Here is a 27,918-nt window from a genome sequence, read left to right on the forward strand (position 1 = left end):
CAATCATCTCGAGCCAAGATGTACACCACTGGGTGGTTAGCCCTTTTGCAGATCCTGTCATTTACAAATGGGGAAAATATTGCTTAGCTTAAAAAGGCCTCCTAGGGCCATTAGCTTAGTAATGGCCTATAAGTTTTAAAATAGGAAGATCATGAGAAAGTTTATTAATAAACATGAGAAGATAAGATAAAATAAGATAAGCTAGGATAAGATTAGACACTATCTTGGGGTACTTCCAGTGAAAGATGCGGTGAATGAGAGAAGGACGAGCTTATTTTAACTTTGAAGAATCTGTTTGACTAGAAGTCATGGAACTAGGCGAGAGATTTGTTCCTAAAGCCAATGTTTTGAAGAGGGAGAAGAAGGAGGTGGTATTTTAAGTTAAAGGCTTTTGTAAGGTCAACAACTATTGCTCCTGTGCAGTTACCTTTGTCCATGTTGAGGAGAATGTTGTTAGTTAGGCACCAAAGTGCTGTCATTGAACTGTGACCTGTCCAGAAACCATGCAGTCTTAGGGTAGGGAGATGCTTTTGCTGAATGTGGCTTGACAGCTGAATATAAATGGTATTTTTAATGTTAATTTGAGAATTGTTTAGCATTGTTCATTTTTAGGGAGAAGGATATAATTTCTAATTTCCAGCCCAATGACCACTGTTATGTTATTGAACTTTACTGGAAAATTATAAGTAACACTGTAATAACATAATTTTGCAATCTTTTAAATAATTCAGCTGAAATTCTTTCTCCTCTTGCAGGCTTGTTACTAACAATGCTTTCTAGAGCCCATTTAACTTTTTTCTAGGATGTCTATCTGTAGATCAGCCACTTTGAATCCTCATTTATTCTATTTGGAATATGTTGTTACTATAATCTAGCCAATGCAATGAACTTTGTCTGTAGTTCTTCATGCCTATAGCTCTAGCCACAAGGTCTGATCCTTTAAATTTGTTACTCACTTCTATAACATATTCATATGGAATACTGTTGAGCTTGTTTGCATTCTGCCTGGACACTTTTTTTCTTTTCTTTAATTTAATTATACATTTTGTAATACAAAGGTAATGGTCTGTACCATAGTGAGTTCCAGGTCTTATTGTTGATGACTACATAGAGCTCTTCCATCTCTGAGTCCAAGGTATACAGTCAGTCTAATTTCAGTACAGACTGTTTGTTATTAGCTTAGCATAAAACAATTCATTTCTCTGTCGAACAAGGGTGATTGTTATGATCAATGAATTATTTGACAGAAGCCTACCTACTCAATGTCCCACTTCATTTCATACTCAAAGGATCACTTTGCCAGTTATTGTATTTCATCTTTGACCACCAACTTTAGCATTCCAGTCACCTGTGATTAAAAAGTAATATCTTTTCTTTTTGGAGTTATATCCAGAAGAGTACTACAGATCATCATGAAACTGGTCAATTTCATTTTCTTTAGTATCTGGAACATAAATTTCTATCATTGTAATACTGAATGTCTTATCTTGGTGTGATTGAGATCATTCTATCATTTTTAAATTTTAATTGTACTGATTTTAGCATAATTTTATTAGCTATAAGGGCTACTCAGTTTCTTCTGTAATGTTCTTGCCTACAGTAGAATATCTGATGGTCATCTGGCATAAAATGACCATCCCAGTCCATTGTAGTCCATTAATTCCCAAGATATCACTGTTTATTCTTATCATATTAATCACAACAATTTTGCCTCAATTAATAGCTTTTTTCCTCTCCCCTAATCCCCTACCACTGCAAGACATGCCAGATATTTCTTCTACCTTCACCCAATCATCCCTTTTTATTCGGTTAGGTCTAAGACTTATTTGTTCCTGTTTGGGGACCCATATCAACACATCTGTTCCAGATCTCTTGAGAGTCCGGTGGTAGGGTATGGGCAAGGATTAGGTCCAGGAGTTAGACCTATCACTGGGAGGCCTACCCCCTGCAACAGCTGTCTGAGACCCACCAGTGCTGCAGTGTCTGCCTAAGCCTGGATGCTATTATTCATGACTTACTGCTTGTGGCTACACTGTTGACAAGATGTGCCCATTAGGCTCAATTTCTCTGAGTGCAATACCTAGTCATCCCACTTGGTGTCACCCAAGTGTTCAGCCAGAGCTATATCCCTTCGCCAAGATGGCTAAATCAAGAATGGCCTCTCAACCCCATCCTGCCATCTCAAACCCTGTAGTGATTTTGCCACTAATCAAACATGGACATTCTGGGTTATAGTCAGGGCTTTATCCTTCTGCATCAAGGGGCCAGACTCTTAGTTTATAGTTCTTAGGTTCTAAGTTCTACTGATGCATAGGTCTTTGCAGCATCAGAATTTCCTTTTAGTTCTGGATTCCTCAGCAAATGGAAGTTGTCCTGGTTTTAATCAATCCACATCACAGCCTCTACCACTATTTATGCTTTCCTGTCAACATGCTTCTAGTTGCTGTTGTCCATAAGGTTGTCTTGGCAAAATGACTGGAGTGGACTGTAATTACTCTTCCAGCTGGCTATATTCAGTGTAATATCTCTGCTATGACCTACTGATATAGACTATACTGTATATTTCATATCTTCATTGAGATACACAAGACCCATCACTTTGAGGTAATACTCCAGAAGGGAGTAAATCAGACCGAAATTAAAAATAATATTCTGAAAGCCATACATTAATGTTATGGAAAACAAGGCATACATTGTTATATTTGTCAGAGCAAGATAACATACAGGATTAGAAGACACAGTACGACTGGGAATTCAAGCACAAACTAAAAATACATGAGTCGAGTATATTCATTTCCACTTACCCTAAGTACATGTGTCAAAGCTATACATGTAGACAGTAACAAAACAACAAAATAATCAGCAAATCATCAGCCTCTCTCCATTATTTGTGAATTTTGCCATTCGCTCTATTACCTAATAAATGCTTGGTTGAAAAGTATCTATCCAGGTTATGAAAGAATGCTGTGATACTGCTCCGACTTAAAGAAGGTTCTTAAGTTGATCTCTGCATCCTTCTGTCTGCAGCTCTGCACCCAGTCTCTGCATTGTTGGAACAAAGGTACCAGCTTTGCATATTTTGAAATTTCCAGCTTCGGTCCTGTTCTGGGCATGAGGCAAGTGCTGTACTTCTTGATTTTATTAAAACCGTATGTGGTGAGCTCAGTTGTAACAATGCTACTGATTATTTGCTTTTCAACTTGTAGAGGGTCTTTGATACACTAAACACCAACTATTGCTGTCTAGAGTAGTTGAAATAGGTCTATAACATCCAGATAGTTATTGCTTCAGCAGCTTATCTTCTTAGAAAATTTCAAGCAGATGGGGGGGGGGGGGTGGTACCACTTCTTCTCTCACTGTACCCCTCAGTGTTCCATAGATCTCTAAGCTTGGCCTCTAAGCTCTTAGGCCTATCTATTAAAAAATGTGTTTCATTTCCATATTGCATTTCCTATTACAACACCAAACCAAAATCATTAGCTGCTATGTAAAGTTAAGATCTTTATGACTGATAACATTTAGCTGCTACTGACTGGGTAGCAGACAACCTATCAAATACAAGCAAATTCAAACTCTGAATTGAATATTGAAAGTCAGAGTTACCAAAAAAAAAAAAAATAAATAAATAAAACTAATTGTCACTTAAGTGACAAAATCTCACTCTTTCATATAACTTTGCAGGGGGCAAACCCCCAGCACATACCCATTCTGATGTGGGAAACTGCATCCAGAACACCCAAACTAATTTAAATATACTAATTCTGAGATCACACAACACCAGGGAAAAGTGAAAACACCTTACCCTGGCATTGTCTGATCTCCCCACTGCAGGCTAAAGCAAAATACATGTTGTCCCATCTCTTGGATTCAAATAATATGGATTTTAACCACCTAAACGTTGACAGTAGTAGAAGTAACCCTACTCACTATACTGTTTTCTGCCTTGCTTACACTATAACTCACAGGTGCTCTTGAATCAAGTTATCATAGAATCCCACTAAACTGATATTCCTTATAGCAGGATAACTTACATTGTTGCTGCCACACTAGCTTAATCCCACCATGGTCTTGCTCTTAAATCCACGCATTGCCTGAAATTTCCCTCAGTATCTAATTCATATTATTCTCACATGCAAGAAGACTGCTTTGTTGAGGTTTATTGACTCAGGGCCCAGACACTGATGTACTGACTCAGGGCCCTGACACTGAGATATACTGACTCAGGGCCCTGACACTGAGATATACTGACTCAGGGCCCTGACATTGTGGTGCACTGACTCAGGGCCCTGCCACTAAGGTATAGTGACTCAGGACTCTGACAATGTGATGTGCCAACTCACCCTGAGAGTGTGGTGTACCGACTCAGGGCCTTGATGCTGAGGTATACTGACTCAGGGCCCTGACACTGTGGTATACTGACGCAGGGCTCTGACACTGAGATATACTGACTCAGGGCCCTAACACTATGGTATACTGACTTAGGGCTCTGACACTAAGGTATACTGACTCAGACCCTGACACTGAGATATACTGACTCAGGCCTCTGACACTGTGGTGTACCGACCTAGGGCTCTGACACTAAGGTATACTGACTCAGGGCTCTGACGGTGAGGTATATTGACTCAGGTCCCTGACACTGAGATATACTGACTCAGGGCCCTGACACTGTGATGTGCTGACTCAGGGCTCTGGCAGTGTGGTGCACTGACTCAGGGCCCTGACAGTGTGATATACTAACTCAGCGTCCTGCCATTGTGGTATTGCTACTTAGGGCCCTGACACTGTGGTGTACTGACTCAGGGCCCTGGCACTGTGGTGTACTGACTCAGGGCCCTGGCACTGTGGTGTACTGACTCAGGGCCCTGACACTGTGATGTACTGACTCAGGGCCCTGACACCGTGGTGTACTGACTCACTGCCCTGGCACTGGGGTATAGTGACTCAGGGCCCTGACACTGTGGTGTACTGACTCAGGGCCCTGACACTGTGGTGTATTGACTCAGGGCCCTGGCACTGTGGTATACTAACTTAGGGCCCTGGCACTGTTGCATAGCTACTCAGGGCCCTGACATTGTGGTGTATTGACTCAGGGTCCTGACACTGTAGTATACTGACTCAGGGCCCTGGTACTGTGGTGCACTGACTCAGGGCCCTGGCACTGTGGTGCACTGACTCAGGGCCCTGACACTGTGATGTACTGACTCAGGGCCCTGACACTGGGGTGTATGGACTCAGGGCCCTGGCACTGTGGTATACTAACTTAGGGCCCTGGCACTGTGGCATAGCTACTTAGGGCCCTGACACTGTGGTGTACTGGCTCAGGGCCCTGACACCGTAGTCTACGGACTCAGGGCCCAGGCACTGTGGTGTACTGACTCAGGGTCCTGCCACTGTGGTATATTGACTCAAGATCTTGACACTTGTTTTAATGCAAATAAATGTATCAACAAATGGCTACAGGGAGTCATGTTTTGGAATTCCCATGGCCAACTAGTAAAGATGTAATTACATCTCACGCACTAACTACTTGCTCCTACAATTATAGAATCCTGTAATATTGCAATTCTTTCTGCTGTATGATCTATTTTTGATTCATCTACAGCCCTTCATCTTCCCTTGATGTGCCTCTTTCCATGGTCCTATACACTTTGATTTCTCTTCACTTTATATTTCTTTTTTCATCCCCACTAATATAATCTAGATTGTTCACTCGTTTGTTTTCCTCTTTTTCATCCTGTTTTATCATCTATCAGTTTTCCTCTCATTGTTAAATCCATCTCTGGTTCATTCCAATTGTCTTTGTACATAGTGTTACCTATTCAGTAGTTTCTGTTCATGGAACATTCTAGATGATTGGTTCATGTTAAGCTCTGTATATTATTTATTTAGTTATGTACTTAGAGTGTGTGTGTGTATGTGTGTGTGTGTGTGTGTGTGTGTGTGTGTGTGTGTGTGTGTGTGTGTGTGTGTATGTATGTGTGTGTCTGTCTGTATTTGTGAGTCTATTGTATATATTTTTTAAAAGTTTGTACTTAGGTTTATAAAGGGTGTCTAATTCATAATTATGTGCTTTGATGTCTTAGCTGTTCTAATTCATCTTAAATAAAAGTAACAAATGTAGACGTGCAATAGTGTGCATTGTTATTTTTGTTATGAGAAGCATTTGCTGTTACTGGATTTCTAACATCTGTTTACTCTGCACTGGAGCTTTCTCTAATATCTGATAGCATGCCACAGGTGAATTGATGTCCTTCAACACTGTCGATAGATGTGTGTGTGTGTGTGTGTGTGTGTGTGTGTGTGTGTGTGTGTGTGTGTGTGTGTGTGTGTGTGTGTGTGTGTGTGTGCAGATGCCATGCAAAAGAATGTTGTCTTATCTAGGATTACTTTCCATCTGATCTGCACTCCTTGAGTGCCACTGCATATAAGATAAAGCAGGAATAAGATAAGTAATTAGTAATGTATTATGGAATACTGATTCTTTTTTTTGCATTGTCGGCAGATTTTTTCTAATGATCATCAAATGTAAATGGACTCTACTCATTTTGACTTCCCAGTCAAATAATAAATGCAGAATTCAGATTTAAGGAAGATAAACCAGTTCTATATGGGGTCAAGGCAGTGTTAAGTTACTCAATGTTTCATATATTTCATACGAGACAAAGTATGACTCTTACCTTGATATGGAAACCAAAACTCATCCTGCAAAAAAGAGAGGGAAAACACAGAATTAGCTTTTGTAATGTATAATTAATTAATCAACAGTAACTGGAACAAGTGATTATAAGCTGTTTAACAGTATTCATCAAATATTCCCAATACTAGCAAAGCAACAAAAACAAAGCCTGAAGTGCCCATAAATAAAACCAAAAACACAGATGGCAGGTTAGAACTGGACCGATGAATGACTTTCTACCTCAATATCTCCTCTCTTATTTTAAAACAAATTGTGGAAAATGTTCAAAATGCAATATCTGCAGTTGTCAAAGATGGTTTGATATTATGAATAAGGATGGTAGTAATTATGAAAGTGGAACATGAACGGAACAGACAGCACAAGGACATGAATACATTTTATTGACAGAATTGTTTTTATATTTGCTTATGGTGCATGAGACTCAGATACCGTCATGTAAAAAATATTGATAGAAAATCTTCAGTGACAGTAAAAAAGTGCAGGTAATTCAGTGTTCTATGACTAGGCTGTACGTAACCCCTTCCTTTATAAATTGCAGAGATGATATTCAATAAATGGGTAGTTGCCCTGATACTCATTCACTTGTAAATTATATTTATACTATTCAGAGTTTGATAGGATTTTATATGGAAAATATTGATTTTATATGATTTTATTTGGGTCATTTTAGTGAATTTGTCTCTTTAAGGGTTATCGGTTTGCAGTATTGGAAATAAATATTGTAAAGGATGGCATTTGGCTGATCAGGACTTCCTACAGGAACAGGGTTATTTATGTCTCTAAGTCAAGATAACTTTAGTACTGATTATATATGCAAACAAAGGTAATTGGGTGAGGTGGGCGGGTATTTCCTCCATGTGAATGTCATTGTTTGTAAACTGGCACTTCTTGAGTGACACATTTGATGAAATACTTATTGCAAATGAGGTATTTGGATTGTTGACCCATAATCATGCTTTAGATTTGACTTTTAAGTTTTTAATATTTGCACTCAGAGTCTGCATCGTCCTAATATTGTACATAACGGAATGGGATAATCTCACAGCTGAGAGTCTGCATCGTCCTAATATTGTACATAACGGAATGGGATAATCTCACAGCTGATCAGTAGTCAGAGACTCCGATTTTCCCCATTTCCATGAAAATGGTCACAGAATAGTAATCCATGTTCCACAACTGCATTGTCTAGTTGCTCATGAATCACATCTAGCCACTCAGAGGCCTTTTCTTTCTGCACACTAGACCTATAAATAACAACCAAAATTCAGTTGCAAATAAGGCTCTCTGTTGTCTCTCATTAGCTGCACACATCAGAATCAAAATGAGGTGATAAAATCTGAGGTTTTACAGTTCTGTCTCAAAAAGTATGCCACTGTTGCAAGAAATGCAGATGCAGTGAGGAGCAGTTTGGCACAGATCTTCTCATTACTTAAACATCTCTGAGGCACCATGTTCAGCCAATTAGTACTGACACAATAATAACTGTCTCAGGTGATGTACTTCCGGCACTTTAATGTAAGAGAGTGCTAGCATGTGCTGGCACTGCTGAATACCTACACATTGTACATAACAGCTTAGTCTGGCTGTTACATCATGAACCTGCGGCGCCCTCATCCAAGAGGATGGGACAATAAAGCTATAAACTGATACTAGTATTAAAAACGTTTGCCTTAAGACAGTGGGTCAGCTGCCCCAGGAGCCAAGTTATAGGGGGTAGCAAATACTTTGATAGCTTACAAGCTGGAATTATGTGATCCTGATTTCTTATAAATGGAGGGGGGAGGTGGATGGATGTGTTTCTTCTGGCACCGCATACCTTTGCTGTAACTGTAATTCTTATTTAAAATAAGTAAGTAAATAATGCATATCCCTGAGTCAAAGAGTCACTGTAATCTACACTATACAATATTAAAGGCTGCACATTAACAAATATGTATAGACAAAATAATCAGAGACTATACTGAACGCTCTGTCTGAAGAACTACAAGTGGAAAGGCCCAGAGGTCATTTTTTATCTTGGGAAACTATGGATCTTCTGTCAAACTGGCCTGCCTGCTAACGTGAACTTTGTACAATACTTTCATTTCATAGCAGTGGCATGGGGGAGGGGAATACAATGAACAACTTGTCTAGCCTATCCTTACAACAGGTTAATGAAAGCAAGTTATCTTTCCTGCTTTTGAACACTAGAACTGTTTATCTGTCTGTCCTGTGCTCTTAAAAGCCTGGTTTTGAACACAGTTTACTATAAATGTGCCTCACAAGTTTATTAAGTGTTGGGGAAAGCTACCCTCTAGGGCCGGTGAATGGTCTTATATATCCTTAATGTCCAGAGTACTATTCAGTGGGGCTGAGGCTACACCAGTGGTGGATTGGAAAGGGGGCTAGATCATTATTAGCGGTCCCATCTGCTTAATGTACAGGCAGTACTCATGACTGGGCTGACAACAATTTAGAGAAATGAAGCAAAGTCTTGAAATTATCCCTATAGCTAGGATATGTTATGAGCAGAGGCTTTGTTAAGCCTCAAATAATGCAGAGGTTATCTAATGGTGACCTAGCTTGTTATTAAAATGCAAGTTTTGGGACTTGTTAGAACAGGACACTTGCTCTTAATAGCTTATTTCCCATTTGGTTTCTCTGGCACCCCCCTCTCACAGATAGCACATGAACCTGGTGCCCTAACCATGTGAAAAGTACTGGAGAGACAGATACATTTTTCTTTGGTGAAAACAGCCCATTTCTAGCCCCTAAATGCTGTAGGTAGATTTCACTGTTCACACGGCATGGCACAGATGTTGGTGTGTCGCCTGCATGCTCACAGATCTGGGAATAAGAATCATTGTGTAAAATATTTAAGTCAAACGTTATCCAGTCTGGAAAGCAGATCTTGCAGACCCTCTGATACTTCCTTCTTGACTAAGTGTAACAGCTTATGACCAACCATACCCCTTTGACAATGGTTTAGTCAGCACAAAGCCTGCAGCATGTCAATCACCCTGTGTTTTGACTTTGTACCTCATTACATACATTATTCCCACTGGTCTGCAATATCCCATGTAGATATGATGCCCCTTCACATCTCTAATTCCAGGTATCTGTTGTCAGTCCATCCCTTTTGTCTGAGCTGGGGAGGTATATGGCACAGATGGACTGAGACATTGAACACCTTGCTCTTGTCTAAGTATATAATGTGACAGCAGGGTGTGACAGCAATTTCCCATCACTGAAGTGCAATGGTCTCCATACTATTTTATGTCTCCAAAAAGTCTTAGCCCAATGTTTACTGAAATCTACACCTAAACATTCCAACTTACTGCTGATAAAAAGAAATGTCTAATGGTGTGATGGAGATTCCCTTCCTCTCAAGTACAACTATCCCTATGCCATTTTACATTTGCTTTTTTAAACCTGCTATACTTTATTCTTCTGTTTTGGTTAGTGGATGTGTGTTCTTTAATGAGACAGTGTTTTCATACAGTGCTAAGGATGGTCAAATTGGTTTACTCTTCACTACTTCTTTTGTACTCCATAGCAGCATGTGACCCTTCACGTTACATAACATAGTTAGAAATTTGTCACTGATAGGTCAAAGTTAACTGGCTATTCTACTTCTGTGTTTTTAGTTTATGCCAGATGCACACTTCATTTGTAGACCTGATTCCTGCTTTTAGCAGAATTACTGCACAATGCACCCATGTGTAATATGCACCCACGTGTAATAGTTACTATTTTAATGGATCGATTGTGTGCTGCCCACGTTGCTCTCCTCCTTCCACATTCCCTTACCACTGAATGAGGTCGCTTTTTTTACTCTTTCCTCAGCCTTTATCATCCAATCAAAACCTTATGTTACAGCACAGTACTACATTTAGTTACTTTCATTTGTATTCCATAACTTTTCTTATTTCTCTGCTATTTCATTACTGTTAACTCACCTCACAGTCGTAATCATCATAACTGTATGAGAGTAATAATGGTTGTCTGTGAGGTGAGTTAACAGCTCAAAGTCTGGCATTTGGCACAGAGGGTTAAGCTGTGAGCTTTAGTTACTATGGTACAGGGTTTGATTCCCTCAGTCTTAGTTGCCTGCTGCATGAGTTTGAGCAAGTTACTTACTCAGACTGTACGTTGCTCGTGGGTCCCCTTGAAAAGGGATTTCTGTCCAAAAGGCTTACCTTTTTAACAAATAGCTATCATCAACACTTACTTTAGCCTTTACAGTAATGTTGCATATTCTCCTCCACAAGTCTTTCAATATGTTAAGCATGTGCCATCAACGGCGACATGTTTTCATAACCCCCCCCCCCATATCAGAAAACTCTCTCTCTCTCTTTCTTTCTCTCTGCATAAAGTTGAACATACCATGCAAATCCACTTTAGCTAAACCAATTATTCTAAGTTCCTGCCTAATATTTTTTGTGGTGATATTTATTTTAATCAAGGTTTTACTGATAATGTCAACCCCATTTCCAAACACAACAGATCCCTAACTATTGCATATATGAATATATACAGCATCAACAACAAATGGCCTCATACTGATCTCTGGTTAAACCCATATAAGCATACATTGTTCTCTTTAACTGAATCATGAATGAAAAATAACTCATAGTTTATCACTGATATCCACAAAGAATATGAACTCTTTGCATATAGACCATGCACCCAAGTTGGTGGGGCATGCTAACACACTGGTTCATAAACCAGCTCAGAAGCATCCTAAACTCCTAATTAGAACTAGCACTTACTTCTGATGCAGTACCTAGCGGGAATAATTTACAGATTTCCTTTGGCACTAAAACAGAATCATTATACTTCCCACAGTCTACATCCCACGCCCCTCTTTCATAATCCTTCAAAAAAAAAAAAAAAAAAAAAAAAAAACTATACTCAAAGCATCACGGGCTAATAATTTTATGTGACCTTAATTTCATTTGAAAAGTGTCAGTGAAAAGTCAGTTTACATATCCCTCTCCAATCATAAACTTCATCACTTAATAACTAAGAATAGTTATATCAACAATAGTACAGGTCAGAGTTCACTATCTGACATTCTAACTATTGCTATACCTGCCACATCCCAGTATTCATCTTTGGTCATTTAAACTTAAAAAAGTCCCTCTCTTACAGCAATGTAATGTTCATAGATTAATGTAATCTCATTGACTGGGACCCCCTCATCAGTTGAACAGTCTCCTTTTATGACCTCCTAGTACCTCCTCAGGACTAGCTTTACCTACTTAAACCTAGACACCGCAAAGGTAATCAGCTCCCCTGTTATGAAATCAGGAAAATGATTATCAGGTATGGTAGGACTGGAAAAAAAGATACTATTATTTTATATAAAAAGGAACCCTACATGCATGCACCTAAAGAAAATACTAGAATTAAGACAAATGCACACAAACTACTGTACTAAAGAAACTGGAATCCCAAATGCTGGGAAACCCAAACAAATTCTGGCTAGCTATTATAGCCAAAAATACATCCAAAGTTTTCCCCTAAAACAACTCAAACTAAGCCACTAGACTTGATTCTAATATTACTTCAAATCTGTTATAGTCACTTCATCTTTACCCATTTCTTTTCAGATTCCACACATTGTTTCATTTTCTCCCCTCACTCAACAGCATACCTTACTAGAGTCCCCCATTCTACTATAGAGCCATAACTTCCAACCAAGTTAAATACATCTTGGAAAAACTCAGCGTTATATTTAATCCTCACCTACATGTGCATTACCCCAAAATACTTCTGGTAGTAGCTCAGTCCTGTCTATAGCTTACATTCATTTTTAGTGCAGCACTTACAGCTGGAACAATTCATTCAGCTGCATGTATGTCACCATCATTCTTCTGAGCAAAGTCAATAAAGCCACTGATGTTAGACCCATTGCAAAAAGCATGGAAAAGTTATTTACAATCAGACACTGGAACACATTCTCAAGTCTGATATACTGATGGACAAATGGCATGGATGCAGTCCCAAGTACAGTACATTATCAGCCATTTGTCAGCGTATCTGTTTTGTTTATATGACTGTGGCTAATATAGAGAATTATGATCGGGTCTCAGATTGTAATGAGGATATTATAAAACATGGATGACAAGAAATTCACCTCGAGTGACGTTCGACAGGTGAATCTTGACATCTATGTTGAGAATACATAATTGTACGTAATGATAGAAGATCCGTTCATAATTCTTTGTAGTACATGGGGATTTATCTGTCCCATGTAGTACTAGGTGTGGAAAAGTAAGATAAAAAAAATGGGATGTGCTATCTATATTACTAAAAATAAAGCAATGTGAAACTGGCTGATGTCCTTACATATCCCCTGTCTAAGATAAGTAGTTTGATTCAAACTGCTGGCTGTAATGTAGCAGACAGCAGGCAGAAACAAGAGTTGAAACAAAGCTGGCTCATGTCCTGCTGCTGCTGTTTATTGGCCAGTGCTGTTAGCTTTTAGTGCCAGATGCAACAGTGCCTAGGGGTGCTTAGCAATTCTTAAGCCCCCTTTAAGCATTGCTAAGGTTGGGTATCATGGTAAAGTAGTGCTGAATGAGGAAGTTGTTATTATTATTAATATTATTATTATTATTATTATTTGGGCGGGCATAATCATGGTGCTCCATATGCTATAACGTTTTAATGATGCAATTTTTTGACCTAAAACATGTCTTTAATACTGCTGATCATTCTTTGCACCTTCAAAAGCATAGGGAGTGTAGTTTGTCAGAAAAAACAATTAGTTTTAGAACTATCTACAGAATCAAGCCTTCAATGCTTGTAATAAAAACTAGTCACAGAAGGTGTAAGTTTATCAAGAGGTACCCACAAGGCACTGTGCTGGATCCATTGCTGTTTTCATTATAGACTGTGTATGTGTGGGACTTACCACGCATACATTTGAAAAAATACTGTACAAACAGCTCCTCTGCAAACACAGGGTATGACTGCCCTATCATCAACCACTGACGATAGATTCAGTGGCATCAATGAAGGACATATAGCAGCAGGTCTATTTGTTGACCTATCTAGACCTTTTGAAACCGTTAACTATACCTTCTACTGTACAAGCTTTGGTAATAATACAATGGCCTGGTTCTATAACTATTTCAAAGACAGAACATTCCAAATGTACTATAGCAATATGTTATCAGATGTTGCCACCGTTAATAAAGGTATTCCCCAAGGTACACCCCTGAGTATCCTTCTATTCTCACTCTTTATCAATGACATCTCTTTAGACCTTCCATAACTTAATGTTACTATGCACCCTAATTATATACTTCTACAAAATGCCAGCAAAACACAGCAATCCCTCTAAATAAATATGCAGTCAAAATTCTCTGACCTCTGTGCTTGGCTTCAAGGTACTTCAAGCTAACAGGCTACCAATCATCTCTGCCAAGACTAATGTCATGCTTTTTTAAAATGTAAACAAACTTCAATCACTACCTGAAGTAATAATTAAAGACTTAAAAAGCAATACTATTCCCAATGTACAAGAGCAGAAAGACCTAGGCATAACACTGGGACCCTGTCCATAACTTCGATCACACTAACAAAGTTACTGCCAACGTTCTTTTTTATTTAAAACTATGCTATAGAATTTTGCACAAACTATCCACTGCTCCCCATAAATCTACACCTAAAATGTACTGTTTTCTAAACCAGAATATGCCCTACCCCAACTCAGTGTGCACTCTGTCTATAATTGTCAAAAATTAAGGCTCACTGATTTAAAAATATGCAAATTTGAAATCCTAGCTGGACAAAGAACACAATATTGTGAAGTACATCAATTGCTTCCAGTTCCACGTAGAGCTATAACTCCTATTCAGAATGCTTATATTCAAAATTCATATTTTAGGATACTGTCCTCTTCTCAAAAGGAAACTACCTCTGAGAGGCCAAAATTACACACTTAAAAACGGCCACAATAACTTGGTTATACTTTCCAAGCCTAGAGTCAATCTAGCCATAGACAAGAGCCTTCTCCAGAGCTGGACCTGCTCTGTAGGATTGCCTACCAAATTAAGTTAAGTACAACACAAATCTAGTAGGATTCAAGCAATCTTTAAAAGAAACCCTCTATGAGGAAGCCACACGCTCATGCTTTTATGATACAGGCTAAGAACACAGCTTCAGAATTTAGAATCTTATACTAATGTGTAACGGTATTTACCTTTTCATTTGTACATAGTTTCTTTGCATGTTTACATTTTTATTTTACATTAATTCTCTTCTACATAGTATAAAATGTAACTTGCCTTGTATTAACTTATCTTGTACTGTAAATTGATAATCTCTGTACCTGGGTTGTGGCTGACAAGGGTCATCAGACCAGCTCAGTGACCTGGTAAACAGATTGAAAATAAATAAATATAAGGTACTCTATATGCAGTTGATATTGCACTTACTTTTGCCCATAAACATCAATCACTTCTTAGCTTAGACATGCAGAAATAACTCAACGAATTTGGAATTGGTTATTTGCTAATAAACTGTCAATTTTGAGAAGTCATCTGTCATACTACATGGAATAGCAAAACAGAACCCCCCCCCCCACCACCACCACCACCACTCTTACTCATGAGTGTTAATAATAACCCTAACTTTCTGTATTGCAGTACTAAACACCTTTTCCCAATCAGTACCACTGTACAGACAAATTATGTCTGGCAATTAGTTTTATTCCTTTTACTAATCAGAAAAGAAAAAAATGTTTTCCTTTTGAGTTATTATTATTTTTTTGTGCATGCGCAATGTTACGTTTTTTGATTATATTTAAATTTGATATTATTTTAGATTAAATGTGATGTGACATTTTGTGCATGTGATAGTAATAATAATACCTTCTACCAGGTACACTCACTTTCACTTTTCAGGTACAAACCAGGAACAGTGCCGGGTCAAATGATTTCCTCAAGGTCATACAGCAGACAAGTGAGAGCTGAAAGAATCAAACCCTGTACTACAAGCCTTTGTGCCAAGTGCCAGAACAATCATTAATATTATTCTCATATACTTTGTGTCACACAGACCAGAGCCCCACATATTCCATTTTTCCATTCATCCACTTATTGTATTTTTAAATTAGAGTGATATTTTGACCTTAGTTAGGTATAATGACTGCATAAGTTCTGCTGAATAGGCAATTATGTAGTTTACTTACTTTTTATGAAAGAGTTTTATGTAGACTTTTTTATTCTGTTCTATTTCTGTTGGACTTTTTAATTATTTTTTGTAGTTTCAGTATATTTCTTTTTGCAGTATTTCAGTAATGTAGTGAGTTTTTTAAGAATTTGTGCACCTTATACTTTACTTATGCTTTTTAGTAGACATAGAGCTGGGTCAGTTTTGCATGTGATGCCGTTTTATGATTGATAAGTCTTGGTCAATGTTTTATTTTACATTTTATTTTTTGTTTTGAACTTACTTGTTCTAATAAGCAGATAGAATAGCAGTTGTTACTGTTACCCAGCCACGTCATTCTTAAGTCTGGCCCTCTTGTGTGGAGCCAACTTTCTTCCACGAGTTTTCAGTTGAGAATGTGCTTTTGCTCCCACATTTCTAAGGTGTGTGTGTGTGTGTGTGTGTGTGCACGCCTGTGTCTTGTAATGAATTTGTGCCCAGTTAAGGATAAGTACACATCATTGTGCTTTAGGAGTACAAAAACAGCTGCAATTCCCTCCTATGACTCTTAAGTGTATTAAATGAGTGATCAGGGAATGGGTGAATGAATGAATGCATTTAATTTCGAAGGGACTCTGTAGAATTGGCAGTTACATTTTTACATGGAGGTGAAATGGTAATGTGGTCAAGAATTCACTTTTTTATTTTGTTTCACTTCTTTTAACTAACTATAGATTTAGAAGTGTATTGTTTTAGAGTTGTATTTCATATGTGCAGTGTGCAGACCTTTACTTTAGTTTTTATATACCCATTCAGCATAAGAATGGGGGAACACAACAGGATAATGACATTCCCAAAGAAATACAAAATCAAAACCAGGAAAATGATTTGGCTACAAAAACGTAAGACTTTGATTGCAATTAGACAATTTAAGTATCATCTCTGTTATCAGAAGTATGCACCAATGACAGAGCAACAAAAGCCAAAATTGTAAGGGATGTTAGCATACTAACTGAAGATGAACCTATAGGAAAATCTAAAGTAGAAATCATTACAAGACAGAAGTCAGCAAAGAGATGTACAAGAGGTGTCAGCACCCAATCTGAGAGAAACACTGAAAAGGTAAGTACTTGAGTTGAGACCCTCTGAAAAACATAAGTACACAAAGAAATATAAGTGGAGGATGTAAGTGTACAGTACAGAATGCAAATGAAGATGGAATCTAAGCAGCAGGAATCTTTGAACCAAGCAAATAAGTAAAACTGAAGGTACATTTTGTTCTGCTATACACTTTGAAATGCGGGGCAACACAGGACAGGACAGAAAAGAAAGTGAGATAATGGTATCCACTTCTACTAAAGTAGAGGGACAGCACCACGTGGGAAAAGCAAGCACTCAGAAGGCCTCTGCTGATAGCAGAAAAAGGAAAGAAACAGAAGGTTATTTTTGATTTTTGTTTAGAACTACCTCTTGCAAGGGAAGATGTCATTTTAAGTTACAGTGAGTACTTTTAGGGGAATAAGCTACAGTCTCCACCTCGTATCAGTTTATTAAAGAAAGTACTCCTGAGTTTGTAGACTGACAAGTAAGGCTTATAGACTTTAAAAAGGTGCAATTAGAAGACAGTACTTTAGGTACATCAAGACGGAACATAGGTTTATAGCTTCACAGGTACTTATTAGGCTATTAATCTATGAGGACCTTAAGAAACTTAGCTTTACATTCCCATGGTGGTTTTTATTCCATATATTTTGCATTTCAATAACCAGGAGGCAGACAAAACAATGATATGTTGGGATGTGTACTTGTTGCCTTTATCTATGAGGGACATGGGTGCTAAATCAGGGGTGTAGTGGTGGTTTCTCATCCATTCATCCAAATTACATTTGAATAGGGTAAAACAAACACTTCTTCTGGAATGAAAGCTGTTCCATAGAAGAGGCAGTCTTTGTGATATATACCTATCACTCTAGCATGTTCTATTTATGTTGTGAAAGAGATTGAGATCCCTTGAGTAGGTACTCATATTAACACTGGACTTAAAAATGTGCAATAGCTCTGACAGTCTAGGGTTTGATGATGCTCTAAGTGTGAGACAGAACTTGCCTCTTGGTAGCTGGGAAGAGGGACAAGGGCTTGAGACTATACATAGCTTTTGTGATTTAGGCCCTTGACTTTTTTTAATGAGAAAATATTGTGGTAACTCCAGTTATAGTGGAAGACAGTGAACTGGATGCTCCCATCACTTCTTTACTCTAATATGAGTTAAAAAAAACAAGTTCTTATATAGTATGAGCAAAGAAAGAAGTTTTGCATCATTTACTAATGACAAAACGTTATAGGCCACTACTATGTAAGCTGGTTCTTAATCACTTATTAAGAGGTCACTTGGGGATAGCAGTACTAGTATAATTTTACTGTACAAGCATAATGAATAAGATAGTGAGGTCTGTGCCACTTGCCTGGAATCCCAGAAAACTGCACCACATCCCAATTATAAAAATCTACTGATCTCAGGGTCTGTCATAGAAGTATTATTTAAATATTTTGCTATGGATGTCACAGAACCATAAGTAAAATCTGTCAACGGATATTATGCACACATATCGTACTGAACTGTGATACAAAACTTACAAACGCAGTACCACAAAGCCAAGGTAATGCTAAGAATATTACCAAGGGACTGATAATGCTATTCTACAGACAGCGTATCTCTAAGGAGATACTTACTGACCAAGGTATGCCCTTTATGTCAAGGCCAGTGGGTCACTTATGTTAATGCCTTAAAGTCAGAAAGCTGAAGACGTCAGTCTATTATTTGCAGACTGACTGGTTAGTAGAAATGTTTAATCACTAAAATTTATACTGGGGGAAGTTTAAGTGCAGAAGGTAAAATTCTGGACCAGATTTTCCAGATTATTGTCTGCAATCAGACAGGTGTCACATAATCCAGTTCAATTTATTTAATTTGAACTTGCATGTGGCAGGCATCTGAAAGGGCTACTTATTTTTACTATAGAAACTTGGGAACACAAAATGCCACAATTTGCAAATGTCACAGAACAATATGTAGACTGCAGAACAGAATAAAGCTGATAATATGAATGATAAAGGAACACATGCAGAGATCTCAGGAAAGGCAACAAAGCATTTAAAATAAAAACATCTGACTTAGACAATTTAACCTAGGAGACCATGTATTAGTAAGTAAATAAATTTCTGGCAATATGCCAGGAGCCATTTGAGGTGATAAAAAATAAGTGCAGCCAACTATAATGTTAGACATCCAGAAAAAAGAAGGAACAAATTTAGCAATAAATGTGTTGATACCATGGAAGGAAGCAAACAATTCTATAGAAAGCTTGCAAGCTGAAGTTCCTACAGGTGAAGTAAAGGAGCTTCTACCTGAAGTACAAATGGATAAATCCTTGCTAGAAGGATAAAAGTAGAAAGTGGAAGAATTTTTCTTAAAATAAAAGGACATTCTCTGAAATGTTTGAGGAAGGAGTAAGAAGACAGAAAATGCTTTCGGTATGCTTGCAGAAATTGGTTTTGATGGTTGGATTGAAAAGCAGTTACATAACTGCAGCATATTTGTAGCACCTCATTAGAAAGTACTTTCTTACTGAGGTAATTTTTATGGAAACTAGGGTGGTATACCGTAATGGACAGCTATGGGCAATGGTACAGTGTAATTCAGCAAACTATATGAAATGTGCATGATTTGAGTAAGTGAAACTGTGACTGTATACGTGGTTGTAAATGGAGGAGTGTGCATATGAGTGCAAGTGTGCATGTGCATCTGTGTGTGTGTGTGTGTGTGTGTGTGTGTGTGTGTGCGTGTGTGAGTGCAAGTCTGTGTGTGTACTTGTACCTCTGTATGTATGCTTGTGCCTCTGTATGTGTGCATAAGTGCACACGTGTGTGTGTGTGTGTGTGTGTGTGTGTGTGTGTGTGTGTGTGTGTGTGTGTGTGTGTGTGTGTGTGTGTGTTTGTGTGCACTTGTTTGTGTGCACTTGTTTGTGCATGTGAGAGCAAGTATGCATATAGATTCATAGATTCATAGGTTATAGTCATAGGCTATCTGCCCTTGTGGGCCATTTTAAGAATAGCCAGTTTCCCTTATTGTGCTAGAAATAACCTAGCCCATTTTGTTATAGATTGGCCTTACCCATCCCTTGGTCGATAATTATATAGTATCCCTAATGAGAATAACTTGGATCATACAATAGATAATTTGAGGTGACCCATGCATGGGATAAAGTATTTAGAAGCTGCCTCTGTCCATTAGTAGTATGGGGGCAGTCCTGGGGTAAATTTTCTGTTTCCCATCCATTGAACTAAGCTGCACTTGAATATGGACAGAGACGAACATTGTTTTATGTGGATGAGGGTTCTGTTTCATCACAGTGGTATCCTCTATGAGTATTTCTGATGCCATTTGACTTGCTGATGTGCAGCAAATCCATCAGTAATGGGTCAGAGGATACCTTGTATGCCAGACACAGGTCACCTCTTAGCAGTCTGTAAGAAACCAAGTATAGTGACAGGGCTTTGATTCTGTCCATGTAGGACATGTTGTCTTGGCCTTGTATCATTTTAGTGAGGTAGCTCTTTGTGTGTTTCAGTTGATGCATGTGTCTGGACAGATATCTTCCAAAAGGGGCATTATATTCAATAATTGGCCTAATAAAGGCCGAGTTAAAAGTGATTATGACATCTCTATATCTAGACAAAATCCCTTTTTTTATAAGCTTTCCAATATAGAAGGACCTTTTCGCAGCAATGGACACATTGGTCAAAAGTTAGTTCACTGTCCACATAAGTTGCCAAATCTTGAACATCTGTGTCAAATCTTAGTGGCATACGATCAATGTTCCCTAGGGTATGTGACTTCTCAAAGGGTACAATAATGCCATTTTTGGCATTTAGTTTTAAAGAATATATATTTTTTTAATTAAACTGTAGCAAACTGCTTGCTACAACCCTCTTTTTTCATTTTTTTCTACGTGGAGTCAGGGTGTTGTGTCACCTGTCACCAGTTCTCTCTATTAATTGCCACTCTCCTATTTTCTTTGACATTCCTGTCTGAGTGTCACAGGTCTTCTTTCATACAACCCATCCACCACTTTGCTGGGTGCCCTGATTTCCTCTTGCCTTTTTCCTGTCTCAAATGTTTATCACCAGATTGCAGTCTTCTTTTCTGCACATGTGCCTAAACCACCATAATCTGTTCTCTTTGAGCTTTTCTGCAATTGGAGCTACATTGTATTCTGCTCTTATGTCCTCATTTCTTCATCTGTCCCACAGTGTGCAGCCTACCACCTAGTATTGCATTCCATTCCATTGCCCTATCCTTTGCGGAAGTTCTTCCTCAGAATCTGCCTTTTAAAAGCTGGTATTGCAGTAATGAGTGATAGGGATGATGGATGGCAGATAACGCACCCTAACACTTTGTGCCTCGGGCAATTGCACCTCTCACCCTGCCCTAGGTATGCTGTTGCTATCTGTAATGTATGAGGTGAGAGCAGATTTTTATTGCTAAATGCTACAACACTACACTTTTTGCATTTAGTCTGAGACCATTTTCAGTATATAATGTATGTGCAATTTTTAACCTTTGCAGACAATGTTTTGTAACACTGGATGAGCAGATAACAGTACCCAGCTTGCAGTCATCAGTAAACTTGGTCAATCACAATTCTGGGATATTAGCTTGGATATCTGCAAAATAAATGCCAAACAGAAAATGGATCAATACTTATCTCTGTGGTACACCACTAGTTATAATTTTAAATCCAGAGAGGGTACCATCAGCTTTCAGAACCAGGGATCTTTTGGATAGACAATTAGTAATCCAGTTGACTATATAAGGGGTTTATATTACAGTTGTCAATTTTTATTAATACGCATTTGTCATGTCGAGATAAGCAGTGTCCACTGAGTGAACACTGTCCACAGCCTCCGCAACCTTGTCAAAGAAACCTATTGCTTTCAGGACACAGACAATACCTGCCCTTCACAAAACAAAATTGATTTTCACATAGATCAGTTAAGTTGCCTTTATCCACATAAATGAGTTCTGATATGATGTTTTTCATGGCTTTGTGTAAAAAGCTGGTGAGACTGATGGGTCTGTAATTTACCAGGTCTGTAAAAGGACCACGTTTGTATAGCAGAGTTAAGGTGTTGATTCACTAGGCATCAGGCACAAACCCTTTGCATAAGTTGAAGTTGAACAATTTAATTAGGGGGTTGCATAGTGCATCATTGGCACTGATGAGACTACAGCTTCATATGTTTTTAGTCCCATGGAAGTATTATTTATTAGCCTTTTGTAAGACACTAAGGTTGGTATTCATATCCCCAACTTCACAAATATATAAAGGGTATCTGTGAATATTACATCTCTATTTAAATGAGCAGAGAGCATATAAGAGGCACTGGTTTTTGAAGTTGTCATCCTGCCGACAGGATGCACAGTATAGCCTCACACACTTAATTCTGCATAAATTGATATGAAAAAAAAAGTTGTTATGTTCAGAAATGCTCCTACTACTGTGAACAAAACATGCTTCAGACTAATATAAATTTATGAATGCTGTCATCTAATTTCAGCTGACAGTGAGTGTGGCACTGCATAGATCTCTTAAGAACTTTCCAGAAGAATTTGTACTGGTTATGGCTCATCACTTGTGGACAGTGGCTTATGACAACCTTATAAAGGCTTGAATTTATACTGACAAGTAATTTTTTTTTTTTTTTTGGGATAGATTCCAGTTTTTCTAAATAATTTTTATAATACAAGTTGGGAAGGGCAGAGTGCGTAGGAGAGGGATAGGAAAGAGTTAAGGAGTTATGAAGATATAAACATAAAATACAGACAAGACAGAGAGGAACAGAATGCTGGGCAGACCCTGAAGGTGACGAGGTCAGAGATGAATTTAACAGTGAGTCTTGCACTCACTGATAGAAACTTTGATAAGGGTATTATCTCCAGATTGCCACTTTTCAAGGATGCCCACAGGGATGGAGCTACCACCACCATTTTGGGGGCTGGTGGTGAATTCTCCTGCACCTGGGTTAACTGAGGTTATGATGTCCCGGGTACTACTAGACCTGTAGAAAACAAAATAAAAAAAGGGGAAAGAAAAATTAAAGAAAAAGAAAAAAAAAAAAGAGACAGAGAAAAGAGAAGGCAGGCAAGAAAGAGAGAGAGAGAGAGATGAAGAAAACAAAATGACTCATAAGTGTTAAATAGCAAATATATTCAGGAAGAGTTAAGGAATTTTGAAGATATAAACATAAAAGACAGTCAAGATATACAGCAACAGTTTGGTGGGATGATATTTTGAGGGGGAAACATACATACAGATGGCAGGCAAACACAAAGAGGGTGGTGTTGTGGACCTTGTGCACATTGTCAACCAGGTATTGAAATCTTCAAATATTCCCCTGCCCTGATGGACCGCTATAGGATGACCATACCTCTGAACCTCTTAGATCAAGAAATCTGGACAAAACCGTGAATAACGGTGGGACAAAGCCCCAAAAATAGGGACACTTTTTAAAAACTGCTTGTGCAAACTTAGAAAATTGATAGAATTACAGGCTTTGCATTAGCATTACTTTTATGAAGGGTATGAATTCTGAAACTCAAATTTTGTCATTATTTTCTGACTTTAACCCTCAGTGATTTGTCAGAAAAACACAATTTTATGAGAAACAGACCAAAAATATGAGGCAAGAATCGGGACATTCTGCGAAAATCTGTACAGTTGAGAGGTATTGATCATGACCCTGATGGTGAGGGTTTGAGACCCCTGGTGGCACTGTGATCACAGTTGACCAAGACAGTGAGTCTTACACCCACCATAGGAGGCTTTGATATGGGTCCCATCACCTTTCTACTGCCCTGCCTACCACAGCTTCCCCCAGGTCCTGAAGCTCAGGGTGCTGACTGTCCAGGCTGCCACACCTTAGGGTACCCATGGGATGAAGCCACCACTCTCCCACTGTAAAGTGGTCTCCAGTTTGGTAGGGTTCAAGGGTGACCACTTACTGCCAGTACTGGATCCACAGAAAACAGACTAAAATAGGGAAAAAAATAAAGAAAAAAAAGATAAAGAACTTCCTAAATTAATCTCAAATGACATAACTATCATATTGCATACTATATGATAACATTACCAGAAATAATTTCCTACTGCAATAAATATTCAGCTACAGCCGCAATAGTAAAACAAATTGTAAATCATATGGACAGTGTATTAACTGAAAGCCGATCATTAATTATTTATACAATGGTTTCCAGTGTTAGGGTATTTATGTCCTAATTTAATTCAGAATGTTCAGTCTGGATTCACTATGAAAAGGCAAGTCCAAGATAATATTAAGATAATTATTATAACAATGGATCATGTAAACAACCGCAGTGGTGCAGCGGTAGCATTGTTGCCTCACAGCAAGAGGTTCTCAAGTTCGATTCGCGGCTGGAGTGCGGGAGTGCCTTCTGTGTGGAGTCTGCATGTCCTCCCCATGGTTGGGTGGGAGTTTGAAAGACATGTGTAAATGGGTGCACCTTCGTTGAAGGTTGAACATTGAGCTGGCACCCCGGCGTTCATGAAAATCTGCTACCAATCATTAGCTGACCGGAGCTCTGCTGTGGCAACCCCTAACCGGGAAAAGCCGAAAGACAACAACAACATTATAACAATGGAGCACCCAGATTTTAAAAATATATAATTATCAATAAGCAGCGGGGATACTGAGAATAGTAGCCCCAGTATCTCAGGTGGTGGTGCATGGGACTCTTAATCTTGACATCATGGGTTAAAGACCTACACTAGTAGATTTTCTTTAGTCCTGCTAATGACTGTAAAGGATCAGTCAACCAGTTCACATGCATAATAACATGCCAATAAAAAGTAAGCAAATAAATAAAGTATTTGAATCTCCATACTCTCATAGCCCCCCTACAAATTATATATACAACTCCGAGACTGAACAATCGCAGAAGAAGGGGAAGTTTTCAACCCCAGGGACTGTCAGTCTTGTACACTTGTTGACCATCTGCTTTGTCAGCTAAGGTGTGTCGACCAAAGCCACACTCGACTAAATCAAGTGGGACTACATATATATATATATATATATATATATATATATATATATATATATATATATATATATATGGGTCTACTTTTGAACACCAACATGCCAAAATACCGACGACAAGAACACAGAGACCAGAAGATTGACAGTTCAAAAGCATGAAATTTCACATGCTCGACAAACCACAATCCCGACAATCAACAAAACAAAACAAATACCTTTTCCGAAAAACACACACACAACACAAGCACACCAAAAACCTTACAAACCTACACTAAATCTTACATATACAACTATTTATGCACTAACCTTAACCAAACCCTAACCCTGAGGTCTGTCACTATCGCACACTCACTTAACCCGCCCCTAACCCTAAAGTCTGTCACTATTGCACACTTACCTTAACATGTCGGTGTTCTCAGCATCAGTCTTTTAAACTGTTGGTCATCTCAGTTGTCAATCTTCTGGTCTTGGTGTTCTCGTCGTCGGTGTTTTGGCGTGTCAGTGTTCTAAAGTAGACCCATATATATATATATATATATATATATATATATATATATATATATATGTGTGTGTGTGTGTGTGTATGTAAACACACACACACACACACACGCAGCCATATATTAATACATCTACAGATATATATATATATATATATATATATATATATATATAGAGAGAGAGAGAGAGAGTTAGAGATAAACATGTGTGTATGTGTGTGTGTGTGCGTGTGCGTGTGTGTGTGTGTGTGTGTGTATGTGTGCATGTAGTTGCCAACTTGTTCACAAACTGGACACACATTATCAAAGTGGGTAACTCCACATCAACCAGAAGACCTGTTACCAGTGGACTGCCACAGAGTTCAGTGCTGGGCCCCCAACTGTTTGATGTATTCTTCTTAGAAGTTCAGGTAATAACTAAGGGATTATAGCTGACCAAGTTTGCAGATGACTGCAAACTAGGTGCTATCATTGAATCCCCAAATTATGTCAATATACTCCAGGAGGGTCTCATGCAGACTAACGACTGGTGTATTTGTCACAGTCTCAAACTGAATGCAAAGAAATGCATCATAATTTCCTTCAGCACAATGTCCCCTCACACTATCAAATCAACAACAATACCCTAAGTACCCATGAAGTGGTAAGGACCTCAGTTGACTGCGACCTTAACTTCGACCACAATGTATCTACTGTAGTAAGGAAAGTTTTCTACATAGCACACTTGATTAGTAAAGAAATCTCCTAGAGAGCAAAAGAAGTTATAACCCTCCTTATACTCGGCACTTATCTGGTCCATAATTGAGTATATTGTCCCATTTGGCATGTACCATACTAAGCCCCTGCAGCAATTAGAGAGACCTCAGAAGTTTCTAACAAAGAAGATCAAGGGGCTTCAGCATGTGCCTTATAGAGACTGACTAAAGTCCCTGTCACTATACTCCATATCGTATAGACTTTTTAGGGGAGACTTATGCCTGTCCTACAGAGTAATCCAAAACCGAAACCTAATGAATGTGTTGCATATCTGTAAATGATATGGGTCTAGGGCTTCCAGTTACAGGGACATACATATGGCCTGTGTCTTAATTAGGACATGTTGGAGGGACAGATTTATCTGCTACATCTTTGTAACAGGCTGCCATTTCAAGTGAAACAGAGTACCTCTAAGACACTGTTCAAGAGGAACCAGGATGAGTGGATGGAGCATCATAACTTCTTATTGGGGATAGAGCCCACAACCTTCCTGGACATGGGCAGTCATCAGTAAATGCAATCTTGGGTATTAACTAGCATTTCTATTTTACTTTGGAATGAAACGGCTAGGCTTAAAATGACCTCCTGGTTGGTAGCCTAGTAATCTCCTGTGATCCTATGATCCTATGAGTGGAAATAATGCAAATTCTTTCTTGGGAAATAAAAATGACAAAAATAACTAACCTCTTCATCCATGACTATCTGCATTTGCTAATGAACCCTTATTTAAGGATTTTAGACAAAATGAATATACTAAAGAATATCAGACTGATAAATGCATTGAATTTAAAATGTTATTATTTGTAGATGCCATATTTCTTTTTTAATCATTAATAAATTTGTCAGGAGTGATTTGTGACAGACGAGTACCAGTAAGAGTGAAAGGGAAGGTCTACAAGAGGGTAGTGAGACCAGCTATGTTATATGGGTTGGAGACAGTGGCACTGACAAAAAGGCAGGAGTCAGAGCTGGATGTAGCAGAGTTAAAGATGTTAAGATTTACACTGGGTTTGACAAGGGTAGACAGGATTAGGAATAAGTATATTAGAGGGTCAGCCAGGTTGGACAGTTTGAAGACAAAGTCAGAGAGGCGATATTGCATTGGTTTGAACATGTGCTGAGGAGTGATGCTGGGTATATTGGGAAAAGGATGCTAAGGATGAAGCTGCCATGTAAGAGGAAAAGAGGAAGGCCTAAGATAAGGTTTATGGATGTGGTGAGAGAGGACATGCAGATGGTTGGTGTGACGGAGCAAGATGCAGAGGACAGGAAGAAATGAAACAGATGAACTGCTGTGGTGAGCCCTAATGGAAACAGCCAAAAGAGAAGATTAAAATATAGAGGATTACATTTGGTAAGTCAGCTGTGGCACCCCCCTAATGGGAACAGCCGAAATAAAAAGAAGATCATCACACAACTTGCTAATATATTATTGATATTTGGCACTATGTCAAAGTTATAATTTAGTTATAAAGAAAATAACTAATTCATTACAATTCATTCAAACCATTGATGGCATTATTATTCAAAAATTCAGTTATAATTGAATACTTCACGAGCTTGTAGGGTGGCATGGTAGTGCAGTGGATAGTGTTATTGACTCACAGCAAGAGGTTTGCCAGTTCAATTCTTGGATGGGGTACCTTCTGTGTGGAGACTGTATGCCCCTGTATTTGTGTGGCTTTCCTTCACATTCCAAAAACATGCAGT

General features: G+C 38.5%; 1 protein-coding gene across 1 annotated transcript in view; it reads right to left on the reverse strand.

The window, feature by feature from the left end:
• Positions 1–27,918, reverse strand: part of F9 (coagulation factor IX) — a 547,347-nt gene that overhangs the window by 357,302 nt on the left and 162,127 nt on the right. Inside the window, exon 3 of the mRNA XM_044057303.1 lies at positions 6,678–6,702. Within this exon, the coding sequence (XP_043913238.1) occupies positions 6,678–6,702 (25 nt within the window). The remainder of the gene's footprint in view (positions 1–6,677; positions 6,703–27,918) is intronic.

This window comes from Protopterus annectens, chromosome 15.part0 (assembly GCF_019279795.1).
Source record: "Protopterus annectens isolate FY-2018-M chromosome 15.part0, PAN1.0, whole genome shotgun sequence".
Classification (NCBI taxonomy): Eukaryota; Metazoa; Chordata; order Ceratodontiformes; family Protopteridae; genus Protopterus; species Protopterus annectens.